The following is a 16,490-nucleotide window of genomic DNA, read 5'->3' as shown; positions in this document are numbered from 1 at the left end:
GTTCGTGTGGAATCAATGGTTGTGCCGTGGTCTGTTCGTCCAGCTGCCCCTGTCGATCTAGGCGAGTGACACAGACGAGGATCCCTTTGTGGACCGTGAGAGCCGGGCAAGGCGAGAGTTGATTCGCAGCAAGGTGGATGATGATGGCTCGGTCCCGATCCGTTGCCCCCGACGGCCGCTTGTTGTTCTTTGTTTTGATGAGGTGAAGCGCTGTTCACTAGTCCACATCGGGTAAGGAAACAGCGCGCGTGGATCAGTCACGTGTATTCGCGTCTGAACTGCGCGTTTTAGGAAATGTAATGAGCTGCTTACGGCATGACACCCCATAAATAAGAGTTAACTACTGGAGCATCGAGAAAGAGCAGCAAACTCGAGCAGCATAATTAACAGATGGGAACTGCCACTGTAGCCTATCTGTTGGATGAAGGCAACTGGCGGATCTGGCCCAACAAAGTAACAGAGAAAAAGAAGAGCGCAGGATCGGTTTTGATCCCAAAGCTAGGGGCAAAAAAGCTAGCCACTCTTGTTGGCGCCGTGCCAAACGTACGATCTAGTCCTGTTGGCCGTTGATTCTCTCAAAGCGAACCAGGACTATCATGGCTAGGTAGCTAAGCAACTGAATGAAACAAAGAAAAAAGGAAGGGCGCAAAGTCATGATCGAACCCGGTCTCAGTGGGCAAAAAACCTAGCCTCTTCTCCGAGTGCCGTGGCCTTGCCAACTAGACCATCTAGCCTACCGGCATCAGTTTCAGTATAGGTATGAAGGTAAGTTGATATATCACTACTTTGTATCCTCATGATGGCGGCCAAACTATGCGACCTTCGATTATCTCCTTGTATACAGCAACCTTCAGACCATTCAGCGTAGCCAAACACTCCACCAGATCCTCTGCTACCTACATGGCCATCCTACCCCTCCATCATCTCCTATGTCGAAGAGCTCAAGGATCTAGATAGATAGCCACAAGTCTGACCCGATATCCTCAGCAACCGCTTACTATGGCTGCCTCTACGTACTTCTACTTCCCTTTCTCTCATTTTGAAAGACAGGCAAGGTTTATTTGTAGTATTCACCCGTCCCTGTCTAATTTGGGGCCAGTATGAGTGGTGGAAAACCCACAAGGTAGTGATGATATAGTTCCTTCTTCAGTTCAATAGCCGTGTATAACTAGCTTAAACCCGACGAGAGGTGATAGCAGCACTAGATTCAATTACTTACTAGTCAGCTAATGCAAGCGTCCTACTGTACAGAGTAGACTACTACTTTTTGATGGCGTGATGGCATGCAGTAGCCTGAGGTGCGTATAACTCTACTTGCGATATTAGTAGGCTTTTAGAGGTCTGAGAGTTCATCTTGTGGAGTAATGTTGGTCTGTTATAGCAGAGTTGAGGTCGCTGGAGTCAAACATCAGTCAGGACAAGAAGTGACTATAGAATGAATGCTTGACGACTGCAAAATAGTACGACAAAGCACGTGAGAGTTAAACTACAAGTTGGAAACGCGGCCGTTTAAGAGCCTCTATAACGGTTGGTTTCGAAATTACATCTTGATTAGTCTCTTTCAGGGTGGCGCAAGACTTGTCAATGCATTAGATCTGGGGTTGTGGATAGGCTCAAGCCCATGCCATGAACGGTAGGTCCCACAACTGACTTGGGATGGAATCTACGTTTAAGTGTCTAGTCAATTGCTTTTTACCCCTTCGATTTAAGCTCTCACTGCTCCAGACTTACAAGTGGTTGGATCTAAAATGAAAGGGGCGATCTCGGCATTCCAGAATATCCCTGTGTAATGTGTGTATTTACCATGTCCTCATTAAACGATTAAAAATTACTAGAGAACTGAAATCTTATGTGCGCCGCAGTTATGAATCTCTGGTGAACACGCGGTGAACCTTTGAAAGGAAGATCCAAAGAAATAAAAGCCTTCCCAGCAATGTTACATATGTCAGAAGAAAGAAAACCGCAGAACATCCATCCCCTTTGATTTCATAGCGCCTGACCCTTGCGGCTTAGAATGGATGGAAGGTTCGATCGCCATGGGTATCTGCTTTTCCCACCAGGGTGGGGTGTGTGTGACGGTCGAGACTCGACTCCCTCTAAGGGCAAGGAAGACCACTTGCGCTCTTCATCTACAGAAAAGCGGCAAGGGCAGCACCAGCCACGACGGAAAGACCGACGGGGCCAGCAGTGGCGAGAGGAACACCAGCGCCGGAAGAGGAGCTGGAGCTGGAGCTGGAGCCGCTCTTGGAGGAAGAGTCGCTGGTGGAGGTGGAAGAGTCGGAGCTGGAGGTCTTGGTGGAGGTCTTGGTGGAAGTGGAAGCAGAGGCGCTGGCCGACTTCGCGAAAGAAGAGGGAACACCGCTAGATCCAATAAGAGCGCTGGAAGCACCAGCAGGCAAAGAGCCCTGAGTGGGGATGACAGGGGAAGAGGTGACAGCAGCGGAGGGCTGACCCTGGGGCTGGGGTTGTATGTTAGCAATCGCTCAAGCATAAGACTAGTATAGGACTAGGGAGCTTCTTACCACAGCAACGGAGGACTGAGCAGCGGCGAGAGCCGAGAAAGCGACGAGGAGGATGGAAGAACGCATCTTGCTAGCGAGTGATATCGAGATCTGAGTGCTCGGGTTGTAGATTGAAGGTGGATCGTGCGAAGGCGATCGATAGACTAGCGAGTGTCTTTGGAAGTGAAGAGGTGAAGCGAAAGTTGTTGAGGTTCGTGGAACGACCGTGGGGGATACTTTATATCACTTGAGGAAGAAGGGAAAGGGACGCAGTGGTTGACAGGCGCAGGGGCATCCTTTAAATAGAGTAAAGCAGGGGGAGTGGAAAGAGGGAATTCAAGCCCCAAAAAATAATAATAAATTAGGAATTAAAAAAGAAAAAAAGAAAAGAAAAACCAAAATTAGACCAAAAGCAATTGCAGCACACAACAGGTGCCATTCATCCCTCAGCAATCTCCATCAGCCCTGTCTGCACACCTTTCACAACCTCCTCGTCTACACTCTACACTCCTAGTGGCAATGGAGGAAAAGGGACCCACCGGGTGAAGGGCAGCATCAGCAGCTCGGTCCGCGACTCGCATTTTCTGGATGAGTCTGGGTCGCTGCCCGTGGCTGAGAGGGCGGGACGAGCCAGCGTCGAGCGTGCAGGACGATGCTGGAAAGACCAGTGCCAAGGCGTACTGGAGAGTAAACAATCATCAGATGGCGCAACTCAAGTGCCCCAAGACGGGCCACTAGTCCAGTTAGTCAGCATTCTGAATGGTCTCCTCCGCAAGAGGGTTGCGTATACCTCTGCTCTGTTTTGCTATTTTTGGGGAGGCCATCGGAACACAGCGTCAGCTGCCGCGATCCACTCCTGCTGCGGGCGCCCCGCCCAATGATGGTCGTGTCCTATAGATCTACACGCCTGGAGCCACCGCGGTTGGTTCGAATAATGTGAATGCGACCTGGGTTCAAATCTCGCCCTTGACCGAAGTGGGAATGGAAGCAATTAATGATGGGGGTGGGAGAAAAGCAAAGAAAATTTGGGAAGCCCAGTTTCTCAATCTGTTTGTTGTTGTTGTTGTCTCTCTTGTTACATCTGTTTTGAGTTTAATGGGTCACTGATCAAGTTTCTATTAAGGGATATCTCCTGGGCATGATACTCATTCTAACCTTGTTTTGAAGGGTTTCAAGCCTAGACTCAAGGGAGCAAGTGGTACAAAATATCTACTCAACAAGAACATCAATCAAAACTACAGAGAAGAATAGACGTTGGACAGTCACAGCATCACTGAAGGGGCGGGCCTTCACCCTTCCCACTAAATCTTTAGATTACCGGAGTCACCCATCCTTAGGGCCGCTCTGGTATGCGCACCACCGGCCCGCATGGACCAGCCAAATTGGCAAATTGCAGAAAAAAAGGCAAAAGAGACTATTCAAGTCCTAACGTACGAAGCATGCCTGCCACCGCATGAATGCCTTGTCCTATCCTGTCTTGTCTTTCCCAGCCACGCATTCAAAGCTTGTCATACGAGGCAGTACATCCGACCAGTCTAGCCTTTCATAGCCGTCAGGCACGCCACTCCGAAGAAGAACAACAACTGACGGGTTCGACCGACAGACAAGCTGGTGATATGGAAGATACTGTAGCAACAGCAATGCTTAACCGATAGCAAGCCTCATTTACTGCCACATCCTGCTTGTCCACGTAACAAACCACCTAAAGACGCATCATCCATCCATCCCAACCCTCACAATCGATACCTGACGTAAGATCATGACGAGCCCTTCGGCACCACCGCACAATAGAACGTGATTCGACCCCTGCATGGCTCATAAGAACTTCTACGCACCTTTCATTCTCGGTCTTCTTCCGGAATAGAGCCGATCCGGAAAAATAATTAACATCAACCATAAATAAGAGAAGGACAGAACTAGTTAGTAAATAGTATAGTTGACCTGCAAGATGCCAAGAGCACAGTTGCTGTCTGGTCTTGTTCCTACATGAGCAAAGCGTACGTATGCAACCGATGCGAGGTGTGCATGGACTTGGGAAGTGTCGATCAATCCTTTTCTTTATTAATTTATTTTCTTTCTTCTTTTACTTTTCTTCTTTCATACTAACTTTTCCCCGGCCCCCCTCCATTTAAGACATGGCACTAGGCCAGACCAGTCTACCGTAAGGTACAGCGGTATCAGGGGTCTCAAATCTCCGGCCTCCAAGAGGGTCGGATACGGACATTTTACTTAATTACCACCCGCGTGATGCAAGGGTAGAAGGGCCTCGCACACGTACTCCATACCTATCAACTGGGCAGTTATGAACACACTGAATTCATACTCGACTCAACTCTACCTCCCTCCCTCCTTCGTCCAGGGATGAACATGACGCATGGCAGGGCACAAGGGTTAAAAGAAGGAAAAAATCCCCGTAGTATCTAGGCGAGGCTAAGAATTCTCTCTAACCCTGCCAATGCTCAACCGCCCCTCTCTTCATCCCGCCCTTGTCTCAATCTCAACCCTCGGACGCCATCTCCATTTTCCCCCGTTAATTCGGTCGAGATTGAGACCCTCCACTCCAATTGGTGGGGGCGCCACCCAATTTGAGCATTGAATAAATACTGCTACTAATTTATTATGAGAAGTCAATCAATAAGTAGTAGATGGCGCCAGCCTTTGAACTGAGATGTCCTTTCGGTGAAAACTCACATACACGTTACATAACAGGGTCCATGGTCCGGAGTTTTATTTTCTTTGTAGTCGCTAAAATTGCCTGTCTTTACCCCCGTGAAGGCAGGGGAAAGAAGAAACAAAAAAAAGACCTATCGTTCTCGGGGTTACGGGGTAAGGCTGGAAGCGGTGGTTGGGTTACGTTGCTTTTCCTCATTATTGACTATTATTGCCCACCAATTTCCCCCATCTTTAGACTAACTAGACCTAGACAGAGCACAGTAAAATGCTACGGAGTACTTAGAAAAGGACTTGTCATCCTCATGCTTGCACCTATAGATACCTACTACTAATAGATCTTCGTATTCATACCCATTTGGAGCATCCATCATCTCCATGCCCGTTATTATTTCCATGTCCATTGGATAATGCCTCACTAATCACTATTGGTTATTAATCGCTTTTACTCTCAGATCCATCCTACCCAGACAATCTGAACCACTTTAGAGGACTTCTACCATCCATGTCACCGTGATATGTCTTACATTCAAACCAGTCAGAAGGCCTAACCTGTGTGCCGTTGTGTTGTCCGTGTCTTGCTTTAGACATGCGCTTGTTTCTCTTCCTTCCCAAGTCCCAACTAATCAACCCATCGACTTACCCCACGGTCCCACCATCTCCTTCCTCGTTTACGAACTGCTAAATCAAGTAAATTCCCCCTATTGGACATGTTCTTGACCTCCCGTCTTGGACGACTCAGTTAGCTGGTATTGAAGCCAAGACGGGCTGAGGGTTTGCGACACAGCACCTTAAATAGAACCGAATGGAAAGTCCAAATTTGAGAACTGGGGTGTGTCATGCAAGAGGGGTCCGAATTGCCTCAACCACTTTCCAGATTTATCATGATGAGCATACCACTGCGATGGATGATTGACCACACTATATAATGCATGTGGAATATCATTCGCTCACTAACAATTCAAAGATCTACTGACTCTTGCGTGGCATGTCTATTGTCACCTGCAGGACTAACCCGGATGGATGAACTAAGAAAGTGAAGGCCGATGACACCTGCCACAAGTTTGAAGACTACTTCCTGCTTTTACTCAATGCCTGCTGTGTCCAATGCTACCAAACTGCACAACTAACTACTTACCCTACCAGCAAGCAACATTAACATAGCATCGACTGTCAACAGTGTCTACACCGAGTACCCTCCCCCATTGTCCGGCCGCGTCATCCCGCGCAAACTCCTATTGAAATGGGAAGGGGGGAACCTAGAGTCTACAATATCCAACTCCGGACATAATTCCCGGACCCATCATTGAAAACGCTCAAGAGATGACGATGTTGATGACAAAATCGATGGATGGACGCGTCGACATGTACACGACTACTTCACACACAAGATTTTTACTTACATGCCACCATCCCGTACCGTGCAGCGCAGCGCAAGCTCATGAATGATTGAATGCATCCATCATTGGCACTCCATCCATCACACCCACTTACTTTTCCTGGGCTCCGGGGCTAGACCGAGCCGTTCGCCGGACGGACAACATTCCAATCGACATGACGGATAATAATCCGCGGAAGCCGGGGGCGCGAAGAACGTTATTAATCTTACGGAAGAATTCTCCATGGCAAAGTTGGATATGTTGGATGTCAGTGATGGGTGCGATGCTGGTATACGCGTTGCAGGTGGGTATTTCGTGTTGTGTGGGCGGTTCTGGACTCCCATTCTCTTGCTCAGGGCGTAGAGTATATCTGCGGGTATGTAAGACTGTAGAGGTTGAGGCAATTGTAGTCACAGTAAAGACTGGTGTGTGAGTGGTAGGCATTGTGTAGGCGTAAACCTACCCCACCAAGTATTCTGTTCATGCCAGCATCTTATCTGCTCCCGCCACTTTCCATCGCTGCTGTATACTAGCATAATTGAACAAGCCATAGATGCGTCAGTGACTATACCATGCTCGCCCTTATAGCATCCTGACATACTGCATCCATACCAGTAGACCACCAAACCGAACAAGCACATGGCTTAATATCAAGTCCTTTGAACCCACCAACACCCAATCCAAAACACACCAAGACAAACCAACATAAGCAACAATATCAATTCAATCAGAGATCTTTTCATTCCAAATCCCATCAATCAGTCAAGCGTACATATATGATACAAACCAAATAAATACCCAACACCACACCACACCCAACCCATCCCATCCTAAAACCCCACAAAACCAATCCCCTCAACTCATTCCTTACCAGGAACAGGAACCTCCCCCTTCATCCAATCCGCAAACTCCTTTCTCTTCGCCTAGAACCCCCAACACATCAGCATAAACCCAGTCCCAAATCTCACAACTCCATCCTCCCAATACCCCCATTCCTCCAAATGCGAAAGAAGGGTAGGGTCAAACTCACCCTAACATCCCAAAACCCATACCGTTCCTCCAACCTCCGATACGGATTCCTCCCGCCACCCTCGCGCTCAATCTGACCCGCCCATTCACTCCAACTAATCGGCTTGAGCTTTTCTGCACCGAGGACAAGTCCCGCCGAGACAAGGACTAGTGATGCGAGGGCTTCGATGACGATGTCGAGCGGGAGGGCGGTGCCGCCGCTTGCTGTGCTTGCGGTGTTGCTGTACAGGATGGTGTGTTCGTGGGCGGAGTAGCCTCTATAGTATTTATAATACGTATGTCTTGTTAGTGATTTGATATGATGTGGTGCAGTGTGGGGAGATCAATGCAGGTAGGTAGGTGTTCAACGTACGCATGGGCGAGCAGGACGAGGCCGAAGAGTGTGATGATGCGGGAGATGAATCCCATTTTTGGTTTCTTTCTTCAGTAACTAATCTTGTGGAGATAATCCAGAAAGTAATGGGTATCAAGAAAGGTCCTGAATTCGGGGGTGGTGGACGGGGACCGTGGTCGAGATTGGCTCGCTCGTGAGCTTGGAGTCCGGTCTGGTCTATCAGTAGTAGCTTACCTAGTTGGTTGGTTAGGTAGCTAGCTGTATGTGGTAATCTGCGCAACTGATTTCTACGGTAGACCAATGGAACCTCTTCTGCACTTGGCAAGGAATTTCAGGTCCGGATTGACCGGCCAACTCCCCCGCCAAAGGCCCAACCAAGTTTTGATTGAATTGGGCAGCACTTCATTTGTTCGGTTCATCCCACTTGGTGTGGTTTCTACTGTTAGGAGGGGTTAAATTACTGATCTACGAAATTATCGGCTACATCTGCACCAGTAGTGTATTAATTGGGTATTTTTGATTTTTGGTATTCGTTATGCCGAGGGGTGTCTCCCCAGTCGGCTTGGGTTATTCAAGTTCATGACAGTATATTTCCGTGGGATAGCATAAGAAAATCCATCATCACGCCATTTATCTTCATCATTAAACAACGTTCCGCTTACAGCTTCTGCATGGCAGCAACATCGGTGGACTGGACGTGGTCCTCGTCCTCCTCGATCTGAGCCTGGAGCTCGTCGAGGGAGACCTTCTCGTCCTCGACGACAAGGTTGATCTGGAGCTTCTTGATACCGAAACCAACGGTAACGAACTTGGAGGCACCCCAGACGAGACCGTCGATCTCGATGGCACGGACGTTGGCCTCCATCTCCTCAAGGTTGGTCTCATCATCTGTGACTGGTTAGAATCATATACAATAACTGCGATATATGGAGATGAAACATACCCCAAGGCTTAACCTCAAGAGTCACCAGGGACTTGGCAACGGGCTTGGGCTTGGCCTCCTTCTTCTTGCGGTACTCAGCAAGGCGAGCCTCACGCTCCTTGACGACCTCCGGGTCCTCCTCCTCCTCATCGGAGCCGAAGAGGTCCATGTCGTCGTCGTCGTTGGCAGCCTTGGGGTTGGTGGGCAGCTCAGTGGACTCAGGGCCGTAGGCAGTGTAGGGCTTGGAGGCATCGCCGGGAAGGGAGGCGTGCTCAGCCTCGAAAGAGGCGATGTTCTTGTACCAGCGAGCAGCGTGGGGGTACTTCTCGGCGTCAGGGGCACCGGAGAAGGCCTTGAAGGTCACGACATCGGCCTGGGAGGGAGCATCGCTATATTCCAGTTAGCTTTATGCCACCATCATCGCTAGTGAAGGTATCCATGAATGACGGAAAACAGAAAGCAAAGAAGAATTTTTCCAAGTAATCAGAAGCGCGATTTCTCGCATTGTGTTTAATCTTGCAGCGGGGTCTTAAGCCGCCTCATAAACACGGACCAATTTCTTTTCATCATGCAAACAAGGAAGAATCTTTCAAAAGGTACCAATGCAAAAGGGGAGGGGGGAAAGGATCCCTAAAGGTGTGCCTTACCCAACAATGTAGCTCCTGGTAGCCAGGTAGTTGTTGGCAACTGAGGGGTACCATTAGTTACTGCTGAGAGCAGATTGGAAAGGGAAATGATGAAAAAGAAAGGGAAAGTGTGAACATACGGGTAAGGCCGGCTTCGGAGGCAAGATCAGTGAAACCCATTGTGAATGTGTGTTTGGGGGATGTGTGTGGTGAGTAGAAGGAAAGGAGAAGAAAAGGAGGAATAAATAGGAGGGGAAAGGTGTTCTGAAGTATTTTTTCAGCGGAGGGTCCGAGTAGTGAAATTTTTCGGCGGCACCAACTGAGCCCCTCATTCCGGCCGGTCATGTGACCGCACGGTGACGGAGCTAGCTGGCCCTTTTGGGGGAGCTTCCGCCACTCATCGTTCGTCGTGCGGTGGAGCCTTCGAGAAGCCTCGCGACGCCTGTGAGGCAATCGGCTGGCCGCCTGTCCCGGCGAGGTATATAGGTCCCCCCAGCTATATCGGGAGCTCGACTGAAGATCTGCAGTGTTGTGCCTTTTGCTATCACACCCAACTGTGCACACGGTCGGCTGTTTGACCATGTCGTCAAGGTTACAACTCGCTCGGGGTCGGCTTCTCCGGCCATCCTCCCTACCGTCATCGAAACGCCTTCTCCAACCTTCTCAGACATTGCGTCTACTTGCGCCCACCCGGATCACGAATGTCGCCCGACTCCCGTCCGTCTTGCCTATACGCACTTATGCCAATGGCCGTCCTCATCCTCCCGGAGGTACCCATCGCATGAACCTTGGTGGAGAACCAGAAAAGTCAGCCTTGGAACAATTCGGTGTCGACCTCACAGCCAGGGCTAAGGCAGGCAAGTTGGACCCGGTCATTGGACGTGATGCCGAAATCCATCGCACCATTCAGGTTCTCTCCAGACGAACGAAAAACAATCCTGTTCTGATCGGAGCTGCGGGTACCGGAAAGACTGCCGTCTTGGAGGGTTTGGCCCAGAGAATTGTTCAGGGAGACGTTCCAGAGAGCATTAAGGACAAACGTGTTATTTCTCTGGATCTGGGGTCTCTCATTGCTGGTGCTAAATTCAGAGGTGACTTCGAAGAACGGCTGAAATCTGTCCTTAAGGAGGTCGAAGATGCGCAAGGGGGTGTGATCCTCTTCATTGATGAGCTTCATACCTTGCTTGGCTTGGGAAAAGCCGAAGGCAGTATTGACGCCAGCAACCTTCTGAAACCGGCATTGTCTCGCGGTGAGCTGCAATGCTGTGGTGCTACGACTTTGAACGAATACAGATTGATTGAGAAGGACGTGGCTTTGGCTAGACGATTCCAGCCTATACAGGTTGGGGAGCCCTCGGTTGCCGCTACCATATCCATCTTGCGTGGTATCAAGAACAAGTATGAAGTGCACCATGGTGTTCGAATCACGGATGGTGCTTTGGTGGCGGCAGCAACTTACAGCAACCGATACATCACCGACCGATTCCTTCCCGACAAGGCTATCGATCTGGTCGACGAAGCGGCGTCCGCCTTGCGACTGCAGCAGGAGTCAAAGCCCGATGTGATCAGAGAGCTTGATCGCGATATCACTACCATCCAAATTGAGCTGGAGTCACTTCGCAAGGAGACCGATGTCAGTAGCCGCGAAAGAAGAGACAAACTACAGGAAGATCTGAAGGTTAAACAAGAAGAAGCGAGAAAATTGACCGAGGTATGGGAGAAGGAGAAATCGGAAATCGAGGAGCTTAAGCGTGCCAAAGAGGAGCTGGAGCGTGCTCGCTTCGAGTTGGAGAAAGCTCAAAGAGAAGGAGACTTTGCAAAGGCGGGTGAATTGAGATATGCCACCATTCCTACTCTCGAAGCCAAACTTCCTAAAGAGGGTGAAGAGCAAGCCACAAAGGCCCAGACTAGTCTCATTCACGACTCCGTCACCGCCGATGATATTGGAAACGTGGTCTCTCGGACCACAGGTATCCCTGTCAACAAGCTAATGGCCGGTGAGGTGGAGAAGCTCATCAAAATGGAAGACACTCTACGTCGATCCGTTCGTGGGCAGGATGAGGCTCTTTCTGCAGTTGCAAATGCCGTGCGCATGCAAAGAGCTGGCCTTAGTGGCGAAAACCGGCCCCTCGCCTCGTTCATGTTCCTCGGTCCTACGGGTGTTGGCAAGACAGAGCTTTGCAAGAAGATGGCTGAGTTCTTGTTCTCCACGGAGACGGCTGTTGTTCGGTTTGATATGAGCGAATTTCAAGAAAAGCACACTATTAGTCGTTTGATCGGCTCTCCAGCCGGCTACGTTGGCTACGATGACGCCGGTCAACTCACGGAGGCTGTGAGGAGGAAGCCCTACGCGGTTCTGCTATTTGATGAGTTCGAGAAGGCGCATCGCGACATCTCTGCCTTGCTCTTGCAAGTCCTTGATGAAGGGTTCCTCACAGATTCTCAGGGCCACAAGGTTGACTTCAGGAATACTCTCATTGTTCTAACATCGAACCTCGGTGCCGACATTCTTGTAGGCGCCGATCCTTTGCACCCCTACAAGGAAGGTGGTGACAACGAGCTTGCGCCTGAAACCAAAAAGTCGGTTATGGATGTCGTACAATCGGCCTATCCGCCAGAGTTCCTCAACCGTATCGACGAATTCATCATTTTCAAGAGGCTGTCCCGCGGCGCTCTGAGGGATATTGTTGATATCAGAGTGAAGGAGCTGCAATCACGTCTCGACGACCGCCGAATGATTCTGAAGGTTGATGACGAAATCAAAGACTGGCTCTGCGAGAAGGGATACGATCCCAAATACGGAGCCCGGCCCCTTAACCGCTTAATCGCCAAAGAAATCGGCAACAAGCTGGCTGATAAGATCATTCGCGGCGAAGTCACGTCCGGGCAAACTGCTCGTGTCACGTTCAATGCCGACAAGAGTGGACTTGCAGTAGCAGCAGAAGCTCCGGTGACGCCAGAAACTGAAAGTTCCTAAGATTCATTACGCACTTTGCTCTTTCTTACATGTGGGTATTCGGCGCTATTGTCTGGAAAAGGTGTTTAGATGATGACCTTGTATGACTTGATCTCTACTCTTACTCATGTATCATAGCATAATCAGTGTATCATATGTGACGACTAAATTGTATATATACTTTAGATTTTCGAATCCTTTATCTTCCTCGGTGCTGTAAATTTTCTAGACTGTCACTTGATCTGGTAAAGTAATGCCGCTTTGAAGGCGTGTTCTCCCAATTCCCGCGCCTCATAGGATGAACCTCCTAGCAGACACTTGCTCAATCTACACGCAATCACCCATGCATTATGGAGCCACGAACAAAAAGAAAACGTACGACACATCCCCGCCATGTCGACTCTTCCAATCCCTTGTCCAACCATGACGACTTTCCACGACCGAGGACTTCAGGCAACTTGCCTCCCACTTCACAAGAGACACTAAGAGCAAGAGGACCTACCTCTAACAATGCTGAGCAGTTTCGATCTGGCAGTGCCATGTTTGAGTACTCCATCGATGACGAACTTGAACAAATTGTAATGGCAGTGGATATGAGAGATTCAGGGACTGTCGGATGTTCCTATTATTCTGCGCTGGAAGAGAAACTCTACCTCCTAGGCGATCTACACCATTCCAGTAAGGATATAATCGATAGCTGTTTGTCTGTCCCTTCCCCGTTATTGGACTCCAGCGGCTAACGAGTTCGAAGTGGTTCTCCAGACGAAGCCTACGGTACTCTTGATATCTCCCCGTGTGGATCCAAACAACCTCCAAGAAAGACCGTGGGATGAACAAATTAGCGGTTAGCGGAGCACAGTGTTGCTGTCTAATCAGAATCTGATATCTGATGATTGCAGATACACACTCCTATGTCCCCTACCAACTTGACGTCCGTCCGTCGCAAGAATTCAACTATTCCAATGCAAAGAACAAACTTATTTCTTTAGATATATCTTCAAGACATGAGCATCGCATCAAGTTCTTCGTGCCACACAATGGTTTAGTTGACGGTGAACAATTAGATACTGAGAATCTGGACCTCACATTGCAGGAAGGCAAGCTTCTGCATGTGTCCGGCTCCATCGATGTGGAAAATACAGTGACAATTGGATGTGCTGGTGCCATCCTCGCTTATCTATAAAGACGTCGAGCTTCCATGTCGATATTGAGCGAGAGAGCCTCTGGAATTTTCAGAGTATCATCCGTGGAAATGTTCACTCTAAGCGGAACTATGTAAGTCTTCATCTTCTTTGAAACAGTGAGGCATTCGTTGACAGCGAAGTAGGTTTGTCAACGGCAGAACATTACTTTCGCTCCAGATTATGGAATCTGAAACTCATCCCAGCATGGTGAATCAGGGCCCAGGAAGAAAGTCAACGTCATCAAAGGAAGGGCTTTCAGTTTATGGTCTCTTCAAGCGCTTTGCATCTACACCACAAGGAAGAAACAGACTAAAGCAGATGTTCCTCCGACCGAGCGTGGAACTTGACGTTATCAATGAGCGAAATTCCTTCATCAGTGTGTATCATAGGGCTGACAACTTTAGTCCATTGGACAAGATGGTCAAGGGCTTGAAGCACATTAAGAACCTCCAATACGCGATGCTCAACCTTCGAAAAGGCATCAGTACCGGAAGCGGGAAGATTATGGGGTTCAAGGCGACTGTGTGGGCTACTTTACTGGCCGTATGTCATGGCATTTACATTGTGATGATGTCCAGCTAATATGGCATGAGTTTGCTTTCTATGGAATTGACATCCACGACGCTTTACGAGAGACTTCGGATGGTGCTAATCTGGCTCTACACAACAAGGTCCTCATCTGATTCGCTCACTCGAAAGCCGACTAACCATGTTGCAGGCGCTACGTGCTTTCGAAGCAGCTCAATTGTACAAAGTCGGAAGAATGATACAAGAAACAGTGTGTACAATACTCCTCACCGAAATCAACCAATTCTGACTATATCAGGTCGACATTGATAGCTCTGAGGAACAGGGCAGAACCGTTGTGAAACCTGGGATAGACAGGGAGCTGGATCGCATAAAGGACAGGTATGACGGTATGAACAGCCTTTTGAAGCAGGTTGCGATAGAGATAGCGACAACCATTCCCGAGAGCTACGACATAGATGTCAATGTCATTTACTTCCCGCAACTCGGTTTCAACATTGCGATCCCACTCAATGAGGCGGGAGACGCCGCTTACAGGGGCGCCGAAGAGGAGTGGGACCTTATGTTCTTCACAGAGAACAGAGCTTATTTTAAGGATTTCAGGATGAGGGAGATGGATGAGAAATTAGGTGACATATATGGCATAATCTGTGGTTCGTCGTCGGTTTTCGATACGCTATTGTGGTCAATGCAGCTGATAGTATTGATAGAGAAGGAGATCGAGATAGTTTATGATCTCGCGCAAAGGGTACTTCAATACGAGACGGTGCTTTTGGAAGCATCAGATATATGTGGGCAAATAGACAGGTAAATGATAGATGCCGAGGATTGATGGAATTATCTTACCTGTGACAGTCTGCTTGCAATGGCTCAAGCGGCCAGCTTTTACAAGTTGGTGCGCCCTAAGATGGTGGAAGGAGATGTTATCAAGATCAGAGGCGGCAGGTAAGACAACTGGCGCGTTAGCGTGCCCAGAGAGCTAACACCAGGGAAGACACATCCTACAGGAGCTTACGGTTTCGTCCTATGTGCCCAATGATACCTTTTTGGTTGGTAGAAGGACACAGGGAGAGCCGCCAGGGCCTCTTCACTTAATACCCAACCCACACGAAAGTGACTATGGACCAAGCATGCTACTACTTACAGGGCCGAATTATTCTGGGAAGAGCGTATACATGAAGCAGGTGAGCTCCTTCCCTGGCATCCATTGATACTAGCTAATGAAGTGCTATGTAGGTAGCTCTCATTGTCTATCTAGCGCAGGTGGGAAGGTATGCAACGCCCGGTTCAAACGATTCAAGGCTATTATACTAAAGGGTATAGCTTTGTGCCAGCTGAAAGTGCAGAGCTTGGAATTGTCGACAAAATTCTGGTCAAGTCAAATACTCAAGATAGCGTCTCCCAGGTAAGCTGGTGAGTCGACTACTATACTAAGAAATCTAAATTGTGTCACGTAATCCAGATACAAAGTACCTTCATGAACGATCTGCAGCAGCTATCCTTTGACCTGAAGCAGGTAACCGGCCGGAGTCTGCTGTTGATAGATGAATTCGGCAAAGGCACCAATGAGAATGGTTCGTATACCTGCATCCCCGAATAACCAGCTAGAATCTGACACTCTTAGACGGCATCGGACTGGCATGTGGAGTCCTCGAACACTTACTGAATCGCGAAGATGCTCCCAAAGTCATAGCTGCAACACACTTTCATGAGATTCTCGCGAACGGTTATCTCAAACCTAGACCGCAGTTACAACTCGGCCACATGGAGGTCCGTGTGCATGAAGAATCCGGCGAAGCTGATGATCAAATAACCTATCTATATAAGTATAGCGCCAACCCTCGCACAACCATCATAAGCAGGAGACTCTAAGACGCATGGCATAGTTTCCGCCTAGGACGAAGCGATCAAAGCTTTGGAACAATGTGCGTTCTGGAAGATTCAAGGATCCAGGTTTATGCTCTAACTGAGCACGATACAGATGCGCCGCAATGAACGGTATCAGCCAGACAATAGTCGATCGAGCAGACGAAATTGCCTCACTATCTGCTCGTGGTGAAAATCTGATTGCCGCTTGCGCTGTCCTTTCGGCTCAAGAGACGCAGGCTCTGGATGATGCAGTAGGATATACTTTGTCTATCTACTTCTCGTCCCCCGATTGAGAAACGAAAGGCTAACTGGTCATGTTTTAAGGACAGATTAGCGAGGAGGTTCTTGTCATTGGATCTGTCTGCGCCTTGTGATGTTAAGTTGATGAGAGATAGACTGGAGAAATTGTTCGACGGATCTGGTGCGGGTTCTTGACTGCCAACCGAGATTATATATTTATCTTCACCCGGACGGAACGGTGCACCCCAGCGA

The 16,490-nt window shown here is 48.9% G+C and overlaps 6 protein-coding genes across 6 annotated transcripts; 2 read left to right on the top strand and 4 right to left on the bottom strand.

The window, feature by feature from the left end:
• Nucleotides 1-57: 57 nt before the first annotated feature.
• On the bottom strand, nucleotides 58-2,588 carry BO88DRAFT_342189 (putative GPI anchored protein; the record flags this gene model as incomplete). Its single annotated transcript, XM_025703132.1, has 7 exons — nucleotides 58-307; nucleotides 345-520; nucleotides 1,491-1,577; nucleotides 1,718-1,782; nucleotides 2,078-2,085; nucleotides 2,134-2,459; nucleotides 2,523-2,588. 7 exons carry the CDS (start codon nucleotides 2,586-2,588, stop codon nucleotides 58-60), a joined length of 978 nt encoding a protein of 325 aa, XP_025561972.1.
• Nucleotides 2,589-4,039: 1,451 nt separating this feature from the next.
• BO88DRAFT_464137 (uncharacterized protein) lies at nucleotides 4,040-4,563 on the bottom strand (the record flags this gene model as incomplete). The annotated part of the gene is made up of 1 exon (XM_025711300.1): nucleotides 4,040-4,563. A coding segment is annotated over one exon (360 nt), but the record flags the coding sequence as incomplete, so codon positions are not given.
• Nucleotides 4,564-6,986: 2,423 nt separating this feature from the next.
• On the bottom strand, nucleotides 6,987-8,149 carry BO88DRAFT_405633 (membrane magnesium transporter family protein). Its single transcript, XM_025706936.1, has 3 exons — nucleotides 7,932-8,149; nucleotides 7,581-7,836; nucleotides 6,987-7,473 (listed from the first exon to the last, which is right to left on the bottom strand). Exons 1-3 carry the CDS (start codon nucleotides 7,985-7,987, stop codon nucleotides 7,411-7,413), a joined length of 375 nt encoding a protein of 124 aa, XP_025561970.1. The 5' UTR covers nucleotides 7,988-8,149; the 3' UTR covers nucleotides 6,987-7,410.
• Nucleotides 8,150-8,571: 422 nt separating this feature from the next.
• On the bottom strand, nucleotides 8,572-9,657 carry BO88DRAFT_488668 (translation elongation factor 1 subunit beta; the record flags this gene model as incomplete). Its single annotated transcript, XM_025712629.1, has 4 exons — nucleotides 9,602-9,657; nucleotides 9,483-9,522; nucleotides 8,857-9,224; nucleotides 8,572-8,801 (listed from the first exon to the last, which is right to left on the bottom strand). Exons 1-4 carry the CDS (start codon nucleotides 9,639-9,641, stop codon nucleotides 8,572-8,574), a joined length of 678 nt encoding a protein of 225 aa, XP_025561969.1. The 5' UTR covers nucleotides 9,642-9,657.
• Nucleotides 9,658-10,015: 358 nt separating this feature from the next.
• hsp78 (chaperone ATPase HSP78) lies at nucleotides 10,016-12,482 on the top strand. The gene has a single exon (XM_025706935.1). The coding sequence runs from the start codon at nucleotides 10,042-10,044 to the stop codon at nucleotides 12,436-12,438; it is 2,397 nt and encodes a 798-aa protein (XP_025561968.1). The 5' UTR covers nucleotides 10,016-10,041; the 3' UTR covers nucleotides 12,439-12,482.
• A 261-nt stretch (nucleotides 12,483-12,743) lies between these two features.
• BO88DRAFT_444449 (MutS family protein MSH5) lies at nucleotides 12,744-16,433 on the top strand (the record flags this gene model as incomplete). The annotated part of the gene is made up of 18 exons (XM_025710108.1): nucleotides 12,744-13,116; nucleotides 13,169-13,261; nucleotides 13,317-13,577; nucleotides 13,611-13,692; nucleotides 13,745-14,144; nucleotides 14,195-14,272; nucleotides 14,320-14,379; nucleotides 14,428-14,782; nucleotides 14,840-14,936; nucleotides 14,985-15,074; nucleotides 15,124-15,313; nucleotides 15,366-15,400; nucleotides 15,453-15,534; nucleotides 15,592-15,703; nucleotides 15,754-15,955; nucleotides 16,016-16,054; nucleotides 16,111-16,249; nucleotides 16,323-16,433. The coding sequence occupies exons 1-18, from the start codon at nucleotides 12,768-12,770 to the stop codon at nucleotides 16,431-16,433; spliced, it is 2,775 nt and encodes a 924-aa protein (XP_025561967.1). The 5' UTR covers nucleotides 12,744-12,767.
• Nucleotides 16,434-16,490: the final 57 nt, after the last annotated feature.

Source organism: Aspergillus vadensis (genome assembly GCF_003184925.1).
Source record: "Aspergillus vadensis CBS 113365 unplaced genomic scaffold BO88scaffold_14, whole genome shotgun sequence".
Classification (NCBI taxonomy): Eukaryota; Fungi; Ascomycota; class Eurotiomycetes; order Eurotiales; family Aspergillaceae; genus Aspergillus; species Aspergillus vadensis.
This window is presented reverse-complemented; position numbering and strand designations above follow the sequence as displayed.

What these genes read in the sequence shown, in the direction of transcription:
- BO88DRAFT_405633 (XM_025706936.1), bottom strand. Translation starts at nt 7,987, where the DNA reads ATGGGATTCATCTCCCGCATCATCACACTCTTCGGCCTCGTCCTGCTC. An exon ending in CTCGTCCTGCTCGCCCATGC is followed by an intron (nt 7,837 to 7,931) that starts GTACGTTGAACA and finishes TAAATACTATAG; the next exon opens with AGGCTACTCCGCCCACGAAC. An exon ending in ATGGGTTTTGGGATGTTAGG is followed by an intron (nt 7,474 to 7,580) that starts GTGAGTTTGACC and finishes TGGGGGTTCTAG; the next exon opens with GCGAAGAGAAAGGAGTTTGC.
- hsp78 (XM_025706935.1), top strand. Translation starts at nt 10,042, where the DNA reads ATGTCGTCAAGGTTACAACTCGCTCGGGGTCGGCTTCTCCGGCCATCC.